General features: G+C 43.9%; 1 protein-coding gene across 10 annotated transcripts in view; it reads right to left on the bottom strand.

Moving 5' to 3' along the window:
• The window catches only part of plekha6 (pleckstrin homology domain containing, family A member 6), a 348,944-nt gene that overhangs the window by 60,167 nt on the left and 264,387 nt on the right, over positions 1-24,390 (bottom strand). For all 10 annotated transcript variants that reach the window (XM_072278778.1, XM_072278779.1, XM_072278782.1 and 7 more), the window contains 4 exons: positions 19,890-19,962; positions 18,561-18,661; positions 4,145-4,260; positions 2,128-2,592 (listed from right to left, as the gene is read on the bottom strand). In XM_072278778.1, coding sequence (XP_072134879.1) covers positions 2,128-2,592; positions 4,145-4,260; positions 18,561-18,661; positions 19,890-19,962 — 755 coding nt within the window. The remainder of the gene's footprint in view (positions 1-2,127; positions 2,593-4,144; positions 4,261-18,560; positions 18,662-19,889; positions 19,963-24,390) is intronic.

Here is a 24,390-nt window from a genome sequence, read left to right as displayed (position 1 = left end):
AGTCAAGGCTTTATACTTTGGCTCTTTGTAGGATCACGCTTACCTAACAGGTCAAAGCGTAGAGGCCAGACTAAGAGTGGTCCTCCAGGTTCGATGGTTCAGCTCAGGCTAAGCACCCTGACTGGTAAAACAGCAACGGAGAACCCTCCTACATCTGAGTGTGATGGTATTCCCGAGTCTCCACCCAGGACTTCCATGACTGACAGCAGTGAAAACCGAGAGGAAGGTGCTGACACGATGAAGGAAGCCCTGAACACCACCAGAGATGGAGGACTTTCACTACTGCCCTAAACGCAGTGGCATAACAGGCAATAAGCAAGCTGATGTACTACCTTGGCATTCACATTAGAACAATGAAGTACAACAGTATCAGTGAGAAACAACACATGAACAAAGACTGACATGCAACCCATGTGCAAAAGAAGACAAACTGAAAATACAGAAAAATATAATAAGAATAAATGAATAATACTGAGAACATAAGACTCAATCATAGTAATGGATCTGTAGTCATGTATCAGACAGGGCAAGGACATCAGGTGTCCTTCCATGAAGGTCATTAGTGAACCAGATGGCCTTATGATAATCCAGCAGGTTACTGAGAGCAGCTTCCTTCTTTTTGAAAGGCACAGTTACTTTAATAAGCTGAATCTAAATTCTCCAGCTGTCACAGTGGGATCTGAACTCAAATCTCAGGATCAATGGTGCAAATGAATGACTGCTAGCCTAGCAATGGAACATGCGTCTGTACTTATCACTGTGTGGCTGTAAGAATTCAAGCAAAGCGTTCTGACAGGGATGGCGATGAAGAACAGACAGACTGGCCCAGTGGGTTCGAGCAGCTGCAAGAATCCCATACTGACTGCTCATCTTATATTGGGTCGATTCCCAGTTGAAAAGTTGCTGCAGTTTCCTCCTCTGAGCATAGCACCAAGGTCCTGTATAAGTTCTATACAGGCCGTCCCTGAACTTATGGTAGCTGTGTCAAGTCAAGTTTATTGTCATTTAACTATATACATGTATACCATCAAGTGAGACTATGTTTCTCCAGACCAGGGCGTAAAGCACAGTAGTACACAAAAACACACAATAACTACATAAACAAAGATAGATAAACAAAGCGAAGTGCATAAATTAAATATTGTAAGGTACAGACAAATTATCCGTTGCCACTTCAAATGCAATGTGGCAGCGCAATTGCTTTATAGCAGCAGCTGTAAGATTGGGGTTCAATTCCATGGCTCTCTCTCAGAGTTTGTACGCTCTCCCCATGATTGCATGGGTTCCCTTGGGATGCTCCAGTTTCTCCCACATTCCAAGAATGCAGGGGTTAGGATTACTGGGCTATGGGAACGCTATGTTGGTGGCGGAAGCATGGCGATGCTTGCAGGCTGCCACCACGATCGGTGCTGATTTGATTTGATGCAAACATACTTCAGTGTATGTTTCGATGCACATGTGACAACTAAAGCCAATCTTTATCCATTTCCTGCAGTTGAATGAGCTCCCATAATACTGTTAAAAACCAAACTCCAATACACACAAACACACCTTTTTCCCTACAATTGGCAGAACTAGTTTCCTCTCTCCCTCCATTTTTAGTTATTGTTCTTTCTTATTAGTTTTACGTGCTTTAAATGTTATTCATTATAATATTGAGAGAGGTGTGGTCACAATATGGGGTGATTTTTTTTGCACTATTTTCCATCTCATGGGCAAAATTGACTCAAGGAACCCAAATCCCAGCTGTCATGGTGGGATTTGAACTGAAATCTCTGGCTCTGGACGAATGGGCCAAATGAGTGACTGCAGGGATGTAACCTCAATGCTACAACAGCTTTTATTGTGGCTTAAAAATTCAGATGAAGCATTCCCACAGGGACAACGATGAAAATAGAACTCATTTGCTATGCAGGGATGTCCTGTAAATTTATGTTCAAGCAAGCCTGGTGACTTAGTCACTTACAACAGTGTAAAAATTTAAATACTTCCACTTTTACTATGCTCATATCATTCAACATTTCACATCTTAACCATTACAACTAGGCCAGCTTTCCTCCCCCTCCTTTGGCAGGACACAAATCACCCACTGCGGACAGGACAGCCCTTCTGGAACTGGCCTCTCACCTCCTCAGTTCGTCCGTCGTTAATGCAGACCTGCGCATGTTAACCCACTGTTGCAGCTGAGACAGCGAGGACTGGCGCTGTGCCATTTTTTCAGTGTTGGTACGGGGAACAAATCCCCGCCGGTGCACGACATTTCCCCCCTCCTGCGGCTGGTAGCTCTCCCCAGGGGAGCCCTGCTGCCAGTGGTGCCCATTAACCTGAATGGGCCTCTCGAAGCCTGGGTGAGTTCTCAGCTCCGGAGCAGGGCTGTTGGGGTCGGAAGGCGCATCTTGTCCTGATAGGCCGTTAACCTTGGCCACCGGCTCCTTGCCAGAATCGTTCCTGTCGCTCTTCCTGTTGCTTGTTCTGTCAAACCCATCTGCCTCACTGCCAACCTTTTCCTGGTCGGGTTTGATTAATCGCTTATGATTACTCGTGTGGTTCGATTCTGAGGAAGGCTGCGTCTCAAAATTCACCCCGGTCCTGCTGAACAGAAGGAATAAAAAAGGCAAATTAGTGCATAAATTCAGGAGATTCTGCAAATGCTGGAAATCTAGAGCAACACATAAAATGCTGGAGAAACTCTGCAGGTTAAGTAGCATCTTTACTTCCAGTAAGATGACAGGAACTTCCAGTAAGATGGCAATGCGTTTGATCACAGCAGCTTCTACAGGGTCAACCAAGGTGTTATCGTGCTTTCTAAAGGGATTTTTTTTTACAATCGCAAGACCATGCTGAACAAATCTCTTACTATCTGTTCTTTCAGTTAGCCCTGACGAGGGGTCTCGGCCCGATACGTCGACTGTACCTCTTCCTATAGCTGCTGCCTGGCCTGCTGCGTTCACCAGCATTTTTTGTGTGTGTTGCTGGACATCAAGAACTTTAAGTACTGTAATTCTACTCCATCAGCAAGTTACTAATTGGCGGTGAAACAGAAGGAACTGGACGTTGCAGATCATGCTGCTGGTAGCATCAGAGAGGCATCAGGGGAGTTGGCTCACAAAGGCGGTGTGCAGTCTAACAGCAAGTGATCGCCGTAGTCGCTTTTCCAGTGATCGCAAGACCCTGTTGGACATCGTTAATGTGGAATGCTACAAGCCCTATTCACTAATTTACTGGGGAGTGGATGGGCTGGGTGGCGGAGAAGCTGCATGGCCTTGGTTGTAGTGAGGACTGGGCCTCAAGCTGCAGTGTCGCCACCTTACAGCTGCCTAGGATAGTGTGGGAGTCGGTGCACTCCACCAGAGGCAGTTTGTTGCGGCGTCCAAACTGGAGTTGGTGCTGATCCCCCCCCCAGTACTCACGGCAGGAGACAAGCTGTTTTGTGTTCGATTGCAGACTGCTGCAACTTTTATGGACAAAGGGTCTTGGACTATATTTGTTTTGAGTGACTGTATTTTACTGATATCTTACATGTGCTATATGTGCCTTGTGCTGTGTGTGACTGCTGGTACTCTGTTCAGAGTAATGCTGTTTTGTTTGGCACTGCTCGTGTATGGTTGAATGACAATTAACCATGAACTTGAACTTGAATGGAAGGGAACAAATAGTCGACATTATGAACCAAGACACTTCATCATGTGCTGATGAGGGTTCTCAGCCAAAAATATCAACTGTTCGTCCTCTCTGATTGATGCTGCCTGAACTGGTGAATTCCACCAGCAGTTTACGTGTTGCTCGTGGTTAATTTATCTATTGTGAAACTGCGCCTGAATAAACAGAAAAAAGTAAGACAGTGCATATTTTTCAACAATGATATAAGTGAGTGGACCCAGTCAGGGGTTCATTGCTTGTTATTGTTCCTCTCTGCGTCTTGTGGTGCATTGGGCGGATATCTTGCCCGTTTCTTTACTTCTTGCCTGTTTTTTTTTTTTACAAGGCCGAGTTGCTAGCTCGATGCTCAACCCAGCACGGATGGAACGTGTGCAAGGAGCCAGGCAGATTCGAACCCAGGATCGCTTGCCTCATAGTCCAGTGCAGATGTCACTACACCACCGGACGGCTATTTCATTGTTTGTGGCTCTGAGGTATACATCACCTGGTCAAGGGCACAGTCTGTATGCTTGCTGCTTCGTTCATTGCGTTGATCCAGTCTTCCATCTCTGCCTTATTCTCCGCACTCAAGTAGTACGTCCGAATACCTGTGTGCTCAGCCTGATAATTAATGCAACGGTCATTACTGTGAATATTTTTCACCTGCCTGTTTATAGTCAGCTGTAGGAGAGAGCGAGAGAGAGAGAGGAGAAGTGTCATGACATGGTCAGATCATAAGGCTGCTCCAAAAATAAAGTTAAAACAGGAAAGAATCACAGCAAGGAGACAAGGCACCACTTCAGTATGCATTCTTGGGCTGTGCTGCCCACAGATGGATAATGGCATCAACTCCAGAATCGTGTGGTTCACACACTGGCATCCTTACTGGTATCCTCACTGCCACCTTAGATCCGGCAAAAGGAAAGAGCTTGGCAAACTTGGGGCCCACTTCCAATAGCCAAACAACCATGTGGTCTAACTATGACTCACAATAGTGACCTTACACTTGTAGTCACAGACCCAACCTGTGCTGGCTTTGGCCAACATCTTGTTCCAGTAACCCCTCAAGGAGGTGTCACCTTTGGTTTCCTCCTTCAGATCAGCCGGCTCCTGATGTTAAAAAGGATCAGGACACCTTCAGCATGTCATTAAGAAACCTACCAGTGATGCCAATCACAGACAAGAGAAAATCTGTATATGCTGGAACTCCGAGCAACACACACAAAATGCTGGAGGAACTCAGCAGGCCAGGCAGCACCCTGCTGAAGGGTTTCGGCCTGAAAAGTCAACTGTACTCTTTTCCATAGATGCTGTCTGGCCTGCCGAGTTCCTCCAGCGTTTTGTGAGAGTTGTGTGTGTTACCAGTCATTCCAGTTGTTGTTAAGTGTCACCTCTGGAACTACAGTTAAGGTCAAGCCATGCACATAATTCTGGCAAGTTCGCTGATCTCTTACCTCAGTGCCTCAGAGGGGAACAAGAAGCTATTTTTACCAAGCACTTCTCCCTCACTATCTGCAAAGGGAGGTTCTTTTTGTATACTGACACATAGTCAAAGTCAGTCTCTTTAATACGGATATTATTTCTTCTTTCCAATTTCTCCCCTTTTGCTGATTGCCGGACACCAGCAAGCCGCAGTGATTTCAGAAATCTATTCTCCAGAATCCAGCTGGAATAACTAATTTTGGGCAGTGGGGAGCTGTTTGACCACAGGAGGCACCATATCCCTGAACAATCCTAGCAGGAATCGCTGGATAATGAGCAGCAGCAGAATTCCAGGTTGCTCAGTCCAGAGACATTTCTTACATTCATAATTTTTAATTCTACACTGCGACCTCTCCACGACATCAGACAATAGCAGTGCCATTTCTAAAATATATATATGAAATTAATTAAATGTTGAAAAAAATATGCAACTATGAAAATGCATCAAACCATGAAATGAATGGATGCAAGACGTTAAGAAATGCAGGACGTCTCTCATTTCTTGAAGCATGAGGCCAGCTGGTTTGAAACGTAAATTAAATGCAGCTTTGAAATGCATCCATTAACTGAAGGGCAGCTTTAGACATTTATATTCTTCAAGAACATGTCTTGGGTAGTTTGTGAAATCAGGGAACTTATTTTCCAGGCTTTTTCTTCATAAAATCAGGCAAGGTTTGGACAAGGAGCCAGAATTTATACAGGTTCCAAGACCTGTGAGTTTGTGCCATATTACCCATTAAGAACTTTTGGTCAAGTGTTTCCAGGCCACAGGCCTTGCAATGTTGCCTCCTCTGAGGCCGAACTTGGGAAAGAGACAGACGTCGAGCATCTCCAAGCAAAATATTTCTGCAGCAGCAAGCTGCTGTGGGTATAAAGGAGCCCAGATACCATATTGAACTTGATCATTGGAAGCATCGCATACTCAAGACCACCACTGTACAACAACTGAAACTTGAATTTATACAGCACCCTTAACATTATTAAACACATGGAAGTAACAAAGAAGATCAGACACCAGGTTGCATAAGTGAGATACACAAGTCACAAAGAACTTGGTCAGTCAAAGGAACGGATGTCGAGAGATTTAAGGAAGATATTCCAAAAGTTTTGATGCTGATGGCTGAAGGAATTGGCTGCTGATTTTTCAGCAGACAAACCTGATTAGGACTGAGACACTAGAGTTGGGGTTGACCAGATTCCTCTGAGCTGTGACTAGCCCAGCCTACCCCTGGGCTCACTATCCATCCTCGCCATCTGCCTCTCACCACAGATTCCTCCCTCTCCACTGCCCATTTCTAACAACATCCTTCCTCTCCAATGCCCATCACTCACAGACTCCCCCCTCTCCATCTGCTCATCACCTACAGATTCCTCCCTCTCCATCTGTGCATCACTAACAACTTCCTCCCTCTGCACCTGCCCATCACCCAGAGACTCCTCCCTCTTCATCTGCCCATCTCTAACAACCTCCTTCCTCTCCAACGCCCATCACCAACAGGTTCCTCCCTCTCCATCTGCCCATCACCCAGACTCCTCCCACTCCATCTGTCCATCACCCACAGACTCACAGCCTCCTCCCTCTGCATCCATCCATCACCTGCAGACTCCTCCCTCTCCATCTGCCCATCACTAACAACCTCCTCCCTCGCTATCTGCCCATTACCCAGACTCTTTCTTCTCTATCATTTCATCACCCACCTACTACTCCCTTTCCATCTGCCAATCATCCATAGGCTTCTCCCATTGTTTCCACTCGGCCCTCCCCACCTCCCTCTCTTTATTCCCTGCTCCACCTTCCTTTCCCATCTGACTCTACCATCTTTGGGCATTTGTCACTTCTACCTGTCACTTCCCAGCTTCTTGCCCCACTCCCCCCAACCCCATCTGCCAATCACCCAAGCATGATAGCGTAGTGGTTAGCATGACGCTATCGCAACTTGGGGTGTTGGTGTTCAGAGTTCAATCCCAGCATCCTCTATAAGGAGTTTGCACGCACTCCCCGTTGAGTGCATCGTTTTCTCCGGGTGCTCTGGTTTCCTCCCACAGTTCAAAGACATAGCAGTTAGTAAGTCAATTGGTCATTGTAAAGTGATCCATGATTAGGCTAGGGTTTAGGCTAGGGTTAAACCAAGGGTTAGCACAGCTCGAAGGGCCAAAGGTCTTGTTCCACGCTATACCTCCAAGTAAATATATAAGTAAATAAAAACAACTCACCTATCACCAGCAAGCTCTTGATCCACCCCTTCCATCCATCTTTATTTACTGGCCGTCTCCCCGCTACCTTTCAGCCAGATGAAGGGACTCGACTCAAAATGAGAACTGGCTATTTCCCTTTATACCTAACCCACTGAGTTCTTCCAGCGGTTTGTGTGCAGCTACCCCTGGGCACATGCTCACTATCGACCCTTGTGTGAAATGGCAGCCCTCACTCGCTGACCCACTTTGGTAGCGGGTTAAGCAGCACCTTGCTCTCTCTCTTGCAGTTCAATTGCTGGCCTCATTCCTTCTCCTCCCTAATTCCCTCCAGCTCCGCTTCATTCTAAGTTATTCCTTCTCATCCACTTCTAACTGAAGTGTCCCTGAATTTAATTCAAAAGTGAACAAAAACCTGTTCACACTGGAAACTGGAAATAAATATACAGGGGATACTGAGGAGCTTATGCTAAAGCAGTTCTGATGAGGTGCCACACACCAGCAGAATTAATTTGGTGCCTCTCCAATGATGCTACTTGATCTGTTCAATATCCTGTGCATTTTCTGCTTTCATTCCCGAATTTGCCCCTCCCACTATTAGATGCCAACCCTTCAACTGTCAAGGCCTACAGGCTCAGGAATTTTCTATGTCCAAGTCATCTGCTTGAATTGCTTTATGGAGCTCAAGTCAAATGCTCTTTAGTAACACTCCATGAAGATTGTTGGGACTTTTTTTCTTTGTTAAGGGTGCGATATAAATCTGTTACAGTTGAGGTCTAAACAGAACAGGCTGGAGTTGGATCACCAAACAGTTATCCAGCACTGCAACAAAAGCCAATAGGAGTATAACATCAGTGACTCTTATGAAGATTGTTTTATTCAAGTATCAGTCCTATGGGCTAGAGCAAGGGTTCCCAAGCTGGAGTCCATGGACCCCTTGGTTACTGGTAAGGGTCCATGGTATAAAAAAAGTTGGGAACCCCTGGTCTGGAGGCTCTAAAATAGTGTTGGAACAAGTGGTGGCTGGCAATTGGATTCAGAAACATTCCAATGAACTTGGGTGCCTAATAGTTAATTCAGAAGATTGTGAAGGACACAGGGTTCCCTTTGGCCTGAATTTTACTGAAAACGTATCAGCAGGACATTAAGCATTTACTACAGTGGTTCCCAACATGAGGTCCATGGACACCTTGCTTAACGATATTGGTCCATGGCATAAAAAAGATTGAGTACCCCTGCTCTACAGTTGTAGACTCTGCAACATTAACATTGCTTCTCTCTCTCCTCAGATGCTGCTGGATTTGCCGAGTATCACCAGCAATTTCTGTTTCGGTTCTGGAATGCTGTGCACGACAACCTTCTGCTGGTTTTGGAGGATGGCGTCTGTGTTTTGTCATGACTTGAGAGGTATGTCTATTTGTTTTCACCCCAGTTTATTGAAAGAACAGTAAACTGTACCTAGCTGAACTCTTGTAGAAATTCAAGACAGCATCAATGCAGACGCTTCTGGTGCAGGGGGTCCTCATCCGGAAGGGGAAAAGATAAAACATCAGGTCAACCACCAAAGCTTAGCGTCAAGAATTACTACACTGACAGGCTAGACAAGACTGGAGCAATGTTTCTTTTTTTTTTAATCCCCAAGCTTTTTAGTACTCAGGGCACAATTTAATTAATATATAGCATGTTTTGCAAAAATAATGAGCTATTTTTCTTATAAAGGTTATTTTCTCCCTTTTACCACCATGCTCCCCAACACCAGCTGATACCAGGCTGAGAGCTTTCATCTCTGAAGGCTGGTTGCTAGGAAACCAGGGCTATTGGCTCTGATTGGGCATTTTCCTGGAGGCTTCGTCACATGACATCTCATCTCCAACCACTTCAAACTGCGATTTATCCTCATTCATTCTACGACCAAACTGAGGATTTGGGTTAATGGATTAGAATTTGGCTATGACCTGCTGCATTGTGCTGCAGATTAATTTTAAAGTCCTTGAGTGTTGACAAGCCTGTCAGGTTTTGTTTGGGATTCTGTATTACAGGTGATTCATGTAAAGCCAAGATGAGTGAGTGTTTGCTGGGGTGGAGAGGTGATGTTAAATAAAATGAATGCAAACCCTATAAAATATTCTAAAGACAGCCAGAAGCATGAGTGATTGGTTCAAAGTCTGTGGGTATTTATTTCAGAAATAAAATGCACTTGGCACACAGTTGGTGCCGTGAGTTATTGGGGATTGATAATACAATGCCACTGTTATGAATTACCCATTCTCTCTTGAATCCCATGAAACAATCGTCTGCTTCAAGAAAGACATGCCCAAGTGAATTCTTCTGTATGGTTCTGAACACCTGACGTCACACATCAAACACACTGCACCAGAAAGGTGTCTTCCTCTCATAACCAATGGCTTGGAGAAAGTCCAAATAAAAAGTGGAGGGTGGGGCATCGGTGGTGAGGGGATGGAACTGGTGAGGCTGAAGTTAGAGGATTTGAGGGGAGAGTAGGGGAAAGCAGGATATGAGACAGCGTAAGAGAAATGAGTCGAGGTTGGGGAGAAACAGGATTGGAGAGTATTTGGGAAGGAGAAGGAGAGGAGGAAGGAACAAGATGGTTTGAAGGTGGAGGAGAAAAGATTCGAGAAGGAAGGGGTTTGTGGGAGAAAATGAGAACCGAAGGTAAAATGGGTGAGAAAAATAAGATGAGAAGGAAGACTGGGCAAGATCTTTGTTAAGCCTTCGAAGCACACAGTCATCTTGCACTCAAAGACCAGACACACCTTCCAGAACACAAACAGGGTTTCCAGCCACTGGAGAGCTTTTCTACAGTCACATCTATGATACGGGCCTGGTTCAGTTGGGTGCTAAGAAATCTTTTGATGTTGTCTTTAGAAACAAATGGTTGGGGGTCGATTAATTGCAGACAGTGCACTAGGTTCATATTAAATCCATGCTTGGACTAAGCCTATTCCAACTACTGGAAGATACCAAATCCCTGAATGATTGTCGAGGTGTCACAGGAGAAGCATCCAGGAGCCTTAAGTTGGCCAAAAGCACGCAGGTGTGAACCCAATTGCTCCAATCTTGCTACTTCTGTCCGACTCAAATATAAAACTATGAATTATCAGGTTAGGAGAACCATTACTTCTCACCTATCATCCACTCTCACCTCTGAGAGCCCACCTAGTCACTGGTTTTAAGGGGGCTACAGAGAATGAGCACGTTGTTTGAGAGACTGAATTGGCACTTCAGTGAAATCTGGATACACATGGACAGTAGGGGTCTGGAAGCTTATGGTCTAGGTGCAGGTCAATTAGACTAGGCAGAATAATGATTCAGAACAGACTAGATGGGCCAAAGAACCTGTTTCAGTGACTCACAGTTAACCCTTGGGTTATATCACAACTCATTTTAATTCTTCAGGTTATGGTTCAGATTCCCCAAGACAGTAATTTCTTCACGATTGAAAATTAGGTTTTACCTCTCAAAGAGGGAATGAGACTGTGAGCTTTTGCAAGAAGGAGTTCAGATGGAAGCTCGATGTCTGGATCTATGAAAGGAAGAGTCTTCACCCTTGACCTCTCCCAGATATGGAAGTGTTTGTATTTCTACTGCGCAGATTCCGGACATTTAACATTTTGGTTTAGATCCCTTCACTTCACTTGTGAGGCCAATTCCATCTTCACCACAGTTCAGGAGACCATGTTGCAGATCTCCTCCATGCAATGAGATTGTGGCCACATTCTTGCAAAACAACTTTGCCACACAGTACACAGACAGTCTCCTCACAAACAAGGAAAACAAAACACCTCTGACACAAACACCACACAAACACATAGCTACAGACAGACACATACACACAATAGACAGACAGCATATCATTGTCACCCAGGATTAGTGTGTTAGTGTCTATCTCTATAGTCCATGTTTTGTTCAACTACTTCTATTGACAGTAGACAGGCAAGTGTAGGTGAAAATGCTTAACTTTAAATCACAGCATATTGGGCTTCGATATATCAAAGGACTGAGCTAAATTGAAAAATTAGTTTGAAGAAAAACTGGGGAAATGATAAGATCTCTGCCCTTCCATGACAGCCTCTGTGTATTTGCATCATGGATGTACGTGGGCAAGTGGACACAGGAACAGAAGTAGGCAACTCAGCCTCGTGAATATATTCCTACACTCAATGGATAGTGACCAATTGTACCTTGGCATAATAGGATCGATGCAGAAGCTTTAGAGAGGGTGCAGAGAAGATTTACCAAGACGCTATCTGGAAGGCTTATGAGGATAGGTTGAGCGAGCTAGGACTTTTCACTTCAGAGAGTAGGAATGATGAGAGGTGATTTGAAAGAGGTGTACAAGATGATAAGAGGCATAGATCAAGTGGACAGCCAGAGACCTTTTCCCTGGGATGGAAATGGCTAATACATGGGATAGAGCTTCAAGGTGTCGGGAGGAAAATATAGTGAGGGATGTCAGAGGCAGGGTTGCTTTTTTTTTCTTTTACACAGACAATGGTGGATGCATGAAACATGCTGTCTGGAGTGGTGGCATTAGGGACATTTAAGAGACTCTTCGATAGGCACAGGAATGAAAGAAAAGATGGAGCGCTATGTGGGAGGGAAGGATCAGATTGATCTTGGATCAGGTGATAGGGTCAGCACAACATCGTGAGCCAAAGGGCCTTTACTAGGCAGTACTGTTTTATAACCCAACCCCCAAGATATATTTTTAGGCAGATGGGAGATACTTTTGAATAGGTTTCAAAATTACACTCTTGACAGAAGTTTACAGACTCACAAGTCTAAAAAAAATACATGGAAACCCTTTTCTTCTCCACATCACTGAGAAAAAGGCGGCTCTGAAGAAATGCCTTACTCTTTTTCCCCTCTCTTGCAGATGCAGACCCATGTCTGCCTATCCCTCAAGGGTGGAAGGGTTGAGATGTGAGGTAAGAAACCAGAGGAGGGCATTACTCCAGGGTTCCTGTGCAGGGACAATAACTTTGGCAAGCTCATGTGTAATCCACAGAATGTTTTATCAACACTAAGTCACTTAAAGAAGAATGCATTTGCACTGTAATTTAGAATCTAGTCAAGAAGATCAGAGTGTTTCATATAGAATAATAGATAACAAAGAACAGGTTAAAGACTGGAATCTAATCCAAGGTCTTAATATGTAGGTTAATGAATGCCCAGGAGCCAATTACAGCCTGCAATCCAAACCAATGGATTCCAATACATTTGCACACACATGGTGTGAATTACCGGATTGCAGGGTTAAGATAAATAAACTGAGAGAGTCATTTATAGTTACGAGATTTGATTGGTGTTTTGACATCAGTTCACATTGCCTATTTTTTGTTTCAAATCTCTACGGCCCACTTTATTTCACAACATTCCTTGCTCTATATCTACAGTGACTCAAAGTGCAAAGGTCTGGAGTGCATTCCATTTCCCTGATCAGTGGCCACACAGATAGACTAATGATTGTATGTTAAGTATTTCTGGAGATCTAGATCTCTCCCATATATTGACAAATAAATGGCATGCTAAACCTCCATGTTTTAACAGGGAGTTTCTCAGGGCATATTTTCTTTTTAAAGAAAATACAGGGACAAGTGTTTAAAATAAGCCAAAGACCCCCTGTGAGGGGAAATGCTGGGGAGAGTCCAACACTAACATAGTGGTCAGCACAACACCTTACAGTACGGGCAACCCGGGTTCAATTCTCACTGCTGTCTGTAAGGAGTTTGTACGTTCTCACCGTGACTGCATGGATTTTCTCCAGATGCTCCGATTTCCTCCCACAGTCGAAAGATGTACCAATTGGTAGGTTAATTGGTCACTGGGAACTATCTCATGATTAGCATAGCATTAATTTGGGAGATTCCTGGGTGGTGCGGCTTGAAGGGCCACAAGGGCCTACCTGATAAATAAACAAATTGTCACAAGTAATCAGCCGCCAAGCTTTCAGACAAGCCTGAAAAATTATGAAAAGCAAAAGCAACGCAGCAAGCGGGATTGTATTGATCAGGAACTGGCATCTATTAATTAGGCCGTGTTGTAAAAAGCAAGGTGATGTGGTTCAATATCGCAAAATGGCTGCTGTTTCCGGAGAAAAAACTCAAAGGTGTGCTTGTATGATTGGTGCACGTGAAGGTCACTGGTTCATCAGCTGACCTGCTGGAAACCTAGTTTTCAAAGGGAGGAGGAGATTGAATTGCCCACCTTCCCCTATATTTTGAATTTTCAGTGCAAAGTTAAGGAAATTAGATATGTTCAGATGTGGCGCCACTTTGTGATTGATGAAGGAAACAAAGAGACAAAAACCAACTTAAGACATTGAAACAGATGACAAATAAGACATGGACAATAGATTGAGAAACAACACTAAACTTAACAGTCAAGTAGTGATCTCTGAGATACGTGGTCTTTGCAGAGAAGGATCATATCTCCCACAATCACATTGGAAATCTTAGATTCTCAGCTCTGCTTGGTTGCATTCCTGGATATTTCATCACATGATCTCTTGGCATGACCAAACCTGCACTTTTGAACCACCACGCAGTCATCACATTGGTTCACCCTCAACATGCCTAATCAGAAAGATCTATAACACATGGATTAACTTTGATTATTATTAAAGCAGTCTTTCTGCTGCATTGTCATCTTCAATAAATAGAAGTGTTCAAAGAGAAAGGAAATTTTACTCAGCTCTCTGATCATCTTAGCACAACCTGAAGATTAATTTTCAGTTCCTAGGGAAGGATCAGCAACGCCAGTGACATTATCTTCTAACACTGAAAGTAACAGCTTACATTTATCGTTCAGAGGACGTGAGAGTAGTGGCAACAGCCCGGTCCCTCACCAGCACAGCCCTCCCCAATGTCTACAAGAGGTGCTTCCACAAGAAGGCAGCATGTGTCAGCAAGGATTCCACTGTCTAGGCCACACCTTCTTCTTCCTGCCACTCCACCAGGTTTCAGGAAAAACCTTTTTTCCTACATCTACTGGGTTCTTGAACTGACCTTCAGAACCCTAATCCTACCTCAGCAACAGAGCACCACAGACCACCTGTTGCACCACCATGGACTTGTGTTCTGACTGTGTTTCTTTACACCAGGATTTTTACCCCCCCTCCTTCACTCTCTAACGTAATTTAATCTGTCGATACCTACATGCCCATGATGCTACTGCATGAAATTTTTAAATTCTGCTTGCACCTTGCCACAATTGTTTACATGGCAGCAAACTTAACATAATTGTCCATCTCCTGAATTTAGTGCCCGAGGTGCAGTTAACAGTCAACCACTTCACAGTGTGGGTTTGCAGTCTCACTAAGACTGGATTAAGCAAGGGAGCCAGACTTGCTTCTCTGGTAGACATTAGTTAGCTTTTTTTTTAAATGACGATCTGTTTGCATCAGAGTGCTCAGACACCTCCAAGACTATTACAGCAAATGAAATAGTTCCTCGCTCATCTCATCCATGGCTTCTTCCACTGCCACAATGAGGCCACTCTCAGGTTGGAGGAATAACACCTCATATTCCATCAGTGTAGCCTCCAACTAGCCAGAATGAGCATCGATTTCTCCAACTTCTGGTAACTTCTCCCCCCTTCCCCTTTTCGCCCTTTTCTATTCCCATTTTGGCTCCTGTCATCTGCCTATCACCTTCCTCCAGTACCCCTTCTCCTTCCATTTCTCCATGGTTCACTCTCCAATCACATTCCTTCTTCTTAAGACCTTCACCTTTTCCACCTATCACATTCCAGCTTTCCATTTCATCTCCCCTCCCACACCTACCCAACTTGCCCCCTCGCCTGGCCTCACCTATCAAGAGCTAGTTGTACTCCTTCCCCTTCCACACCTTTTTATCCTGGTTTCTTCTCTCTTCCTTTCCAGTCCTGATGAAGGGTCTTGGCTGGAAACACCAACTGTTTATTCATTCACGTAGATGCTGCCTGACCTGCTAGGTTCATCCAGCATTTTGTGTGTTAAATAGTTCCAGAAATTTTATTTAATTAATTGAATTTCATTTTCTTCACTTCTGTGGTGGGAATTGAATTCTATGGATCAATAGTCCAGACTTCTGGGGACGTGTACTGTAACATAGTCACTGTGCTGCTGAATCAGGTAAATTGTAAACGGGAATTTGGTCAATAGAGGGAAGTTTTGACAGGGTTCAAGGAGACTCTGCAATACTGATTTTGTAAACACTTGGCTGCAGAACTGAAGATTGTTTATGTGGGATAGTGCCAAGTTCACCATGCAGAACACCCCAAGCCCACAGAGCTGCCAAACTATTCTCATCCAACCACTCAACACTTTGATCACCTACCTACAGGAAAGATATCAATAAACTAGAAAGACTGCAGGGAAAATTTACAAGGATTTCGTTGGGACTTCAGGACATGAGATAAGGTTGAATAGACTACATTTTTGTTCCCTAGAGCATAGTAGAATTAGGGGAATTTGATAGAAGTATACAAAATTATGAGGGGTATAGGCAGGGTAAACGCAAGCAGGCTTTTTCCACCAAGGTTGGGTGAAATCAGAACTAGGGGTCATAGTTTCTACATAAAAGATGAAATATTTCAGGAGGGATTTGAGGGGATCTTGTTCACTCAGAAGGTGGTGCAAGTGTGGAATAAGCGGCCAGTGGAGGTGGCAGATAAAGGTTTGATTGTAGCATTCAAGACATGGATGGGAAGAGTTTAGAAGGATATTATCCCTGTGTAGGTGGATGAGACAAGACAGAAGAACAGGTTGACCGTGTCTAGATGGGCTGAAGGGCCTGTTACTGGGCAGCAGTGCTCTAGGACCCCATGGCACTTTCCAAACCCAGCAACTAAAGGCAATAACACTCACTTTGGCCCAGTTGGCCAAAGCAATGCCTTGATGACTTAAGTAAAGACTCATTTCTGTGCAAATCAAATCTGAAACCTGCTCTGGAGGCCTCACACCCTTATGTGAATATGGTTACAGCTAATGGACCCATTTCTCAACTGGAATGGTGACTACCATAAATGGTCATCTTAATTGTGACTAATTAGAATCCTACAAATAGCTTTAGAGGAGGACACTTGCATTTCTATCCCCAAAGTGATGTGTTAGTAAGTGAAGTATCTTGGAAGCAAAGGCACTTCACATTGAAACAGGCAAAGTGTACAAATCTAGCTCCAACAAACACTAAACCAAATAGCTGGATGAATCATGTCAAGTTTGTAAGCACATAACAAGCCACCTGGATGAAAAGCTCGAGTATGTAGGATAGTCACTGTGCTACTGAATCACGTACATTCTAAGTGGGAAATTGATCAACTGATGGATTTTATGGCAGGGTTCAAGGGGACTTTGTAAACACCTGGCTACGGAATGGAAAGTTCTCTCTTCTGGAGGCCATGCATTACAGAAGGTTTGTTCCACCTGCACATACAGTATACCTGTCTACTTCTCCATAGTTCATTCACCCATCTTCCCCTTAACACAGCCTCAGAATAACAGGATATCTATAAAACCATAAGACATAGGAGCAGAATTAGGTCAATTGGCCCATCGAATCTGCTCCGCCGTTCAGTCATGGCTGAGTCAGTTTCCCTCTCAACTGCATTCTCCTGTCTTCTCGCCATAACCTTTGACATCCTTACTAATCAAGAAACTATCAACCTCTGCTTTAAATATATCGATAACTTGGCTTCCACAGACATTTGTGGTAATAAATTCCACAGATTCATCACCCTTTAGAACAAAGGTGAGGAGGAATTTCTTTAGCCAGAAGGTGGTGAATCTTTGGAATTCATTGCCATAGATGGGTGTGGAGGGCAAGTAAATAGGTATTGATAGGTTGATAGGTTCTTGATTAGTAAGGGCATCAAAGGTTATGGGGACAAAGCAGGAGAATGGGGTTGAGGGGAAAAAGAAATCAGTCATGGTCAAGTAGCAGAGCAGACTCAATGAGCTGAATTGTCTTATTGTCTTAACCTGGAAACTCTCAGTCCAAGGGAGTTATCTAAACCCCAACTATCGACTCTTGAAAGAGGAGATGTTATTGCTGGTACCCTGGAACACTCTCATCTTCGTCGCTTTACCACACTACAGTTAATTGTGCAATATGCCATGGAAAGGTGACAAAAATAAAATATTTTGTGGACAGAAAAGGGAATTTTGAACAGAATGAAGACAAGAGTGCCCATTTCACTTGAGCATTTCAACTGAAAGAGCAAATCGGTGTGTTAATTTCCTAAGTAGGAAGTGTGGTTAAACCCTGTAAATCTCATGAGATCCTGGACTCTTATTTAGCGGTTTAATGAGCCCAGAGATGTCCCTAAACATGGACCATTCCCTCCTTAACCTAAAGATATTCACATATGAACAGGAAAATAACTTTTCTTTTCTGTCTCCATCTGTCATCGACCAGCCTCGTCTTCCAAATCCACCTCTCCCCTTCCCTACTCCACTCCTCAATGCACATTGGCCAATCTCTCACCTGTCCTCCTCTCCCCTTTATGCTAGCTGTCTTGTTTCTCCATCCTGATGCAGGGTCTGAACCCAAAGATCTAGACTTTCCTCCCCCACAGATGCTGTTTGATCGGCTGAGATCTCCCAGCAGGTTGCTTGTTGCTTCAGATCCCAGCTGCCACAGTCTCTCGCGTTTTCACACCAGTGGTTTGGTGTTTAGTATTCAAACATGAAAGGGACCCTTTCTGCAGTAATAGGAGTCTAGACAGGCACAGAACCACAAATGTATTTATTGCCGTGTATTCACAGCACAGATTTGCCAACTCCCTGAGAGCCTCTGGGGATTGAAGATTAACATCCAGTTCAGTGCCAAGACCAAAACCCAGGAGAACAATCACAAGCACAATTAAATAACTGTGCTTTCTTTTCAAGCCACTTATCTTTGAACACTTCTGTTTATTAGCCAAAAGGTAAAGGAATTGTATAAATTGTCCTGTCTGTCAGAAAGGAGTCTGCACACTTGCCAGCTGACATGGGAGGAGGGAGTGTGTGGATAAGGCCGTGGCCAGCAGAACTCCTGTAATGAAACCTCTAGCCTTGAACTTCATACAAGACAGCTGATGCTCACGTGTGGATAGCCAGGAAGTAACGGACAATCCTTGAATTCACGAGGCCACCAAGGTATACGCTATTGAATATCTACTAGCACTATCACACAAATGATCAGCATGCACTAACAGTAAAATAAGGACTATTGCCAGAAAGTTTAGAGAGTCCATCACGTCACCTTGAAGGCGTGCTTGCGGGTGATGTTATCGGCAGGTTGAACAGCGCTTATTCGGAAGCTAAACAAAGGAATGCTTGCCAGGACTGCTTCCTCTTTCTCATCTGGATGCGGAGAAAAGGAAGACAGTTACTGATATGACTCTGCGGTCTCTTTCACACTCTTGGTCCGAGTTGAAGGGCAGAAGAGGACATCTTCAAAAGACGATACCTCAAAACGGCAGCACCCATCATTAAAGACCCCTACAACCCAGGACATGCCCTCTTCTCAGTACTACCATCAGAGAGGAGCCCAGAGACATACACTTAATACCTTAGGAGCATCTTCTTCCCCTCCACCATCAGATTTCTGAATGGACATTGAACCCATGAACACTACCTCACTGTTTTTGCTCTCTTTTTGCACTTATTTAATTTTTTAAATATATTTTTATTGTAATTTATAGTATATTTTATGTATTGTACTGCACTGCTGCCACAAAGCAACAAATCTCACGACATAAAAGTCTGACAGTAAATCTGATTCTAAGAAAACAGCAATTCTGACATGCAACTCCTTGCACCCATCACACTTGACCTGATTACTGGTCGATCGAGAAGTACGCAAACCCCTTTTTTTTTCATTATTCCACGACTGTTGCCCACACCTCCAGATGCAGAGGTCAGGCTCTTTATCTTCCTTCACTAAACGTCCTCAGCTCTCACTATTTCCCACTTCTACTTTTCTAACTAAAGCTTTAGCTCAAGGTCACAAGGCTAGGGTTCAACAACTCAACTACTATCCTTCAGGACTTACAGTCACTTTGCAACCCTATAGATTCCATATAAAAACAAGCTCTCACTGTACAATACTAGATGGCAGGAGAAGAACAGCTAAAGTACTCCTTCCCTCCTTGTGCCTGACTGTTCAGGCACCCATCAGTTAACTCCATGGCTCTATCTAAAGGTGGGAGAAAGTAAAGTTAAAATTGAAGCATCCAGAATCATCTCGGGTATTATAACTAACGGTAGACAACATAGGTGACAATCTAACCCCTTCTGCATACTTTTCCATTCAAAATACTATTAAACCTCTCCAGTTAACTTCTTTCAGAAGGTCAGTATTGTCTATTTAATATCTTAATAATTAGCATTCATTTAAATAATTAATTACAGGTTATATGTATTTTATCCCACAGAACCTGAAACAAAACAAAAATCTGACAATCCCAGCAAAGTTCCCGTTGACCACCCCTTTTCTTTCTGACTCTCATTACTAGGTGCAAAGGCAGAGTTCACAAAGTGTGCTGGGCTGTAGCAGAGTGACAGCACAGTTACAGAAGAGGAGCATTACCTCGGTAGTAGAAGAGGCAGCGATCCGCCAACACGAACCACCGTTTGTTCCATGACTTTACTCCCGAGCTGGCCTGCCAAACACAATCAGAGTGTCAAATCCTTGTACTTGTTCGGTCAGCAATTTGCAATAAATTCTGCCACCAGTCAATGCTTCCCTTGGGCTGTGGACACACCCAAGGGCTGTGAGACATTGGGCCAGATCCCAGGAATGGCCAATGAGCGAGTCTGTAGATAAACAGCTGGCTTAAACCAGTCCTCATTTCAACACATTTCAGATTCCCACAATTATGCAAAACAATGCAGAAGAACAGAACAAGTGCAGGCACTTCTGACATTTCACTCCATCTCCAACTCACTGTAACATCAGGATGCACTACACTCCTGACCCCTCAACCTCACTCCAGCCACTGCTGTACACGTAGTGATTTCCTATAAAGGTAAATAAATTCACCAAGTTTAACTTACCTTTCTAATGAAGAAAAGTGGCTTATAATGTAATTAATAAAGTTTTAAATATTTTCTGTCAGTTAATTGATATTCTACTTTTTATATGAATACTTGTCCCTGTAAATTACTCCATACTCTGCAATACTTTCAAATTGGCTCTGATCACCAAGAACTTGGAAGCAGTCTGCTGACTGTAGAAGCTGTCAGAAGGCCATCAGGGTGCTTGTGGGTGGGGCTTTAATTAGAAGCATAGAACTGTTATAGCATGGGGGAGGGCATTTGCTAACTGAGTCTATGCTAGTCTGTAAATCAATATTGCATTCTGTACACCAGTATATCACTCCACATCCCAATATATAATTCACCAATTTAACACTCCAACATGTATTACAATGACCATAAAAGATCAATGCTTCCAAAAACAAAGCGTTGCTGAAAATCTGACTGCAATACAGAAAATACTAGGAGCACTAAGCTCCAATGAAAAGTCTTCAACTTTAATGTTGTGGAAGCCGGGAATTGGTAGGATGAACTTGTCAGAATGAGAAATACAGAGAGCGGCAAAGCCATTGCCTAAGCTGACTGCTTGGTGCCAGATAGTAAGGGAGAATGATGCCACATCAGGTTACTGAACTTCTTGACATTGGGATAGCACACCCAGACCAGGAGGGAGGCGAGTGGTGGCATGACTGAGATCACTAAGGATTCACTTGATCAAGTTCTCACTGGTTTAACACTTCCTTTACAAAAAAAAAAATCACTCCTGTCATTTGAGTTTCCCCACTGGAATCGGAATACCAACACACACACACACACACACACACACACACACACACACACACACACACACACACACACACACTCCCTCCTGAGGAACACCTAGACTCAAGCAGGCAATCCTGTTGAACATTCCCACTTGGCACTCCTTGAGCCTGCAGATGACTGGTCAGGGCTATGAGCAGTCCTGTGCACCCCAGAATCTTCACAGATGCTGAAAAATGGTGAATCATTCAAATTAAACAAGGAACATTTTAATGAACAGAGCCGACAGATTACTCTCACCACAGACCAGGTGTTGCCCAGTTTTACAATGAGACTCCACACCAGTCCTCACTGGTGGGTCGGTGGTGGAGAGAGTAAGCAGCTTCAGATCCCTGGATATTAACATCTTGGGTGCCCTGGCCTGGGTTCAGCACATAAGTACCATCATGAAGAAGGCACACAGTGCCTCTTTCTTCTTAAAAGCTTAAGATCAGATATGTCACCAAATAGTCCAACTTCTACAGATCAACTGTGAAAGTACTGCATCCTGACTGGTTGCATCGTGCCTGATATGGTAATTCCAATGCACAGGAACAGAAGAAGGTGCAGAGAATAGTGGACACAGCTCTGCCCATCTGCAGCACAACCCCACCCCCCAACACTGACAGTATCCTTGGGACAAGTTGCCTCAAAAAGTCGGCATGCACCATCGAGGATGCATACCATCCTGATACCATACCTTCCCTCTTCCCCCTGCTACCAGCAGGCAGGAGGTACAGAGCCACACCACCAGGTTCGGCAACAACTACTTTCCTGCAAACATCTGGTTCTTGAACCAACATGCACGTCCTTAACCCTGCCTGCGCAACAGAACATTATAAATCAATTCTGACATTTCCATGGACTTGGTTTTGATTGCAAGTGATTTTTCCCCCCCAGTGTCTTGCTCTTGTACAGTTTTTTTCCCCGTGTGGTATGAACTTAGATCAAATGTCTGCTTAATTTACATTCTGAGCGCTCTCTGTACCTGTGTGCCTGTGATGCTCCCGCAAGCAAACTTCTCATTTGACTGTACCTCACCATCCATACTTGTGCACATGGGAATAAACGTGGCCCAACTCAAAACATTGGTAGCAACATACAGAAAACAGCTTGCCACAAGCTACAGTTCCTAGTGGGATGCTAATCCAATGGTTAATAAACTATATTTAATACACTCTCCCCACTTTCATGTACAGGTGAGCAATGGTGGCCCAATACTTCTCCCCCATCTGCCCTGGAATCACCTTGTCCTCAATGAACTTGCGCTTGTTTTGGTAAACCAGCCTCAATAACTTGACACTTGGTTACTCTGGCTTAGAATTTGTTGGAAGCCTTTCAATATATGAAAAGGTCCTGTTCACTAAAACATACTTTTTAAAAAAAGTGGCAGAATTGGTAAAATATTTCCCACGCTCCCATTTGGTGGGATCCTCTCAGGAAAGAAGGGAAGTATTCTCCAGAGTAGGAAAGTTTGGGAACCTTCAATGTTTGGTATAAATATAACAGACCCTAAGAGCACATATTAGACAATAAATAGGCCTCTTCATCATATCTGTTCAAAGATTTAAATACAGCCTAAGTTTGAAACTACAAAGATCTTTCCCTGTTATTTCATTTCAGCAGAAACACTGAAGATTTAATTTTTTCATTAAAAATGAAACTTAAGCTCCATGCCTTTCCCTTTCATTTATTATTTTTAATAAAGAACACAGTTCTGGACCTCCTTGGTTCTGGCCATGTCTCTGGGGTTAACAGTGGATTGGAATCACAGAAATCTGTAACACAGAATCTGTTCCTGTGCTGTACTTCTCTATGACTCTATAACGTTCTGTGTGGATGCACCACAGCTTGGTATGGTAATTGTGAAAAATAAAAGCAGTTTATTCACTCATCATATCTATTCTGAACAAAAACTACTTGATCTGACTTCCCAGCTCCTGGCTCACAGACTGGATATCTAAGTCCTTTCTAAATATGATGAGGTCTTCTACTGCTAATATCCTTTCCGGCTGCGGTTTTCAGACCTCCCAAACACCCAGAGCGCGAAAATATTTCATGCGACATTCCCTGACCATGCTGCTCCAAGTGAAAGATTAATGGCTGCAGGATCTAAAGACCAGCACAGAGCTTATGGTTTTTTTTTTAACAATCAACCATGAAAGGGCCGCTGTTGTACCGAGGCATGAACCGCATTTTCATTAACCTGAAGTCTGGGCTTTAATGGGTGACAGATGTCAGTCTTGGACACAATTTGTACTGTAATTCTATTACAATAATATTTTAATTTGACCTGACTCCTGTTGAGACAACTTTAAAGAAAAACAGTATTCACACAAAGGATTTTACATACGCGCACGTGTGCATGAGCACACCTGTGCGCGTGTATGTGAGCATGCGTGCGCGAGCGTGTACGCACATTCATGTGTGAGTGCGCGTGTTGGACTGATGGGAGGATGAGAGAGGGGCTCGTTTTGCTGCTGCTGCCTTGTTCTGCTGTTTTTGCTGTTGCTGCCGCTCGTGTTGTTCTGCTGAACATGGTGGACATGCTACATTGGCCCCGGAATGTGTGGCGGTGCTTGCGGGCTGCCCCCAGCACATTCCTGGGTGTATTGGACGTTAATGCTAATAATGCATTTCACTGTACGTTGTTCTGATATTCTGAATCTGAATTCCGAATCCTTTTAACACTACATTGCTGATTACTGATGTCTCTGCCAAGGGAACAAGTGCCTCCTACCCACTCTACTCAACGGCCTCTGCGTTGGCTGGAGCACATACAAAGGTACAGTTTAATAAAACTCTTCGCCTAGTTGACACTCCAGTGAATAAACACCAGCCAAGCCATAATTTAGAGGCACTTCAGCTCTGCTGATTGGGCAGCAGGATAAGATTTTAAGTGACCCTTCCACTGCTGGATAACCAATAAACTGCACAGTCGGCTATTGTCTACTCAGCAGGAGGACAGCATTGAAAACGGAGGAGGATGGGAACTAAGAGAGAAGCGGAACCATGCACTCCATTCACTGACACACAGAATGGTATGTGTGAGATAATCATAGACACTGATATCAAGGCCCACCTTAACATTCTGATGAACAGACAAATTTATGTCCCAGTTACTAATAGAATCTGCCTCACACAGTAATACCTTGGAGTGCCTTGGATATAATTCCTTTACGCTCAGCACCAAGTCCATCGATTTGCATATTTCCCTACGGCATGGTAAGTGGACACTTGGCTCACCAACT

This window comes from Mobula birostris, chromosome 14, assembly GCF_030028105.1.
Source record: "Mobula birostris isolate sMobBir1 chromosome 14, sMobBir1.hap1, whole genome shotgun sequence".
Taxonomy (NCBI): Eukaryota; Metazoa; Chordata; class Chondrichthyes; order Myliobatiformes; family Myliobatidae; genus Mobula; species Mobula birostris.
This window is presented reverse-complemented; position numbering and strand designations above follow the sequence as displayed.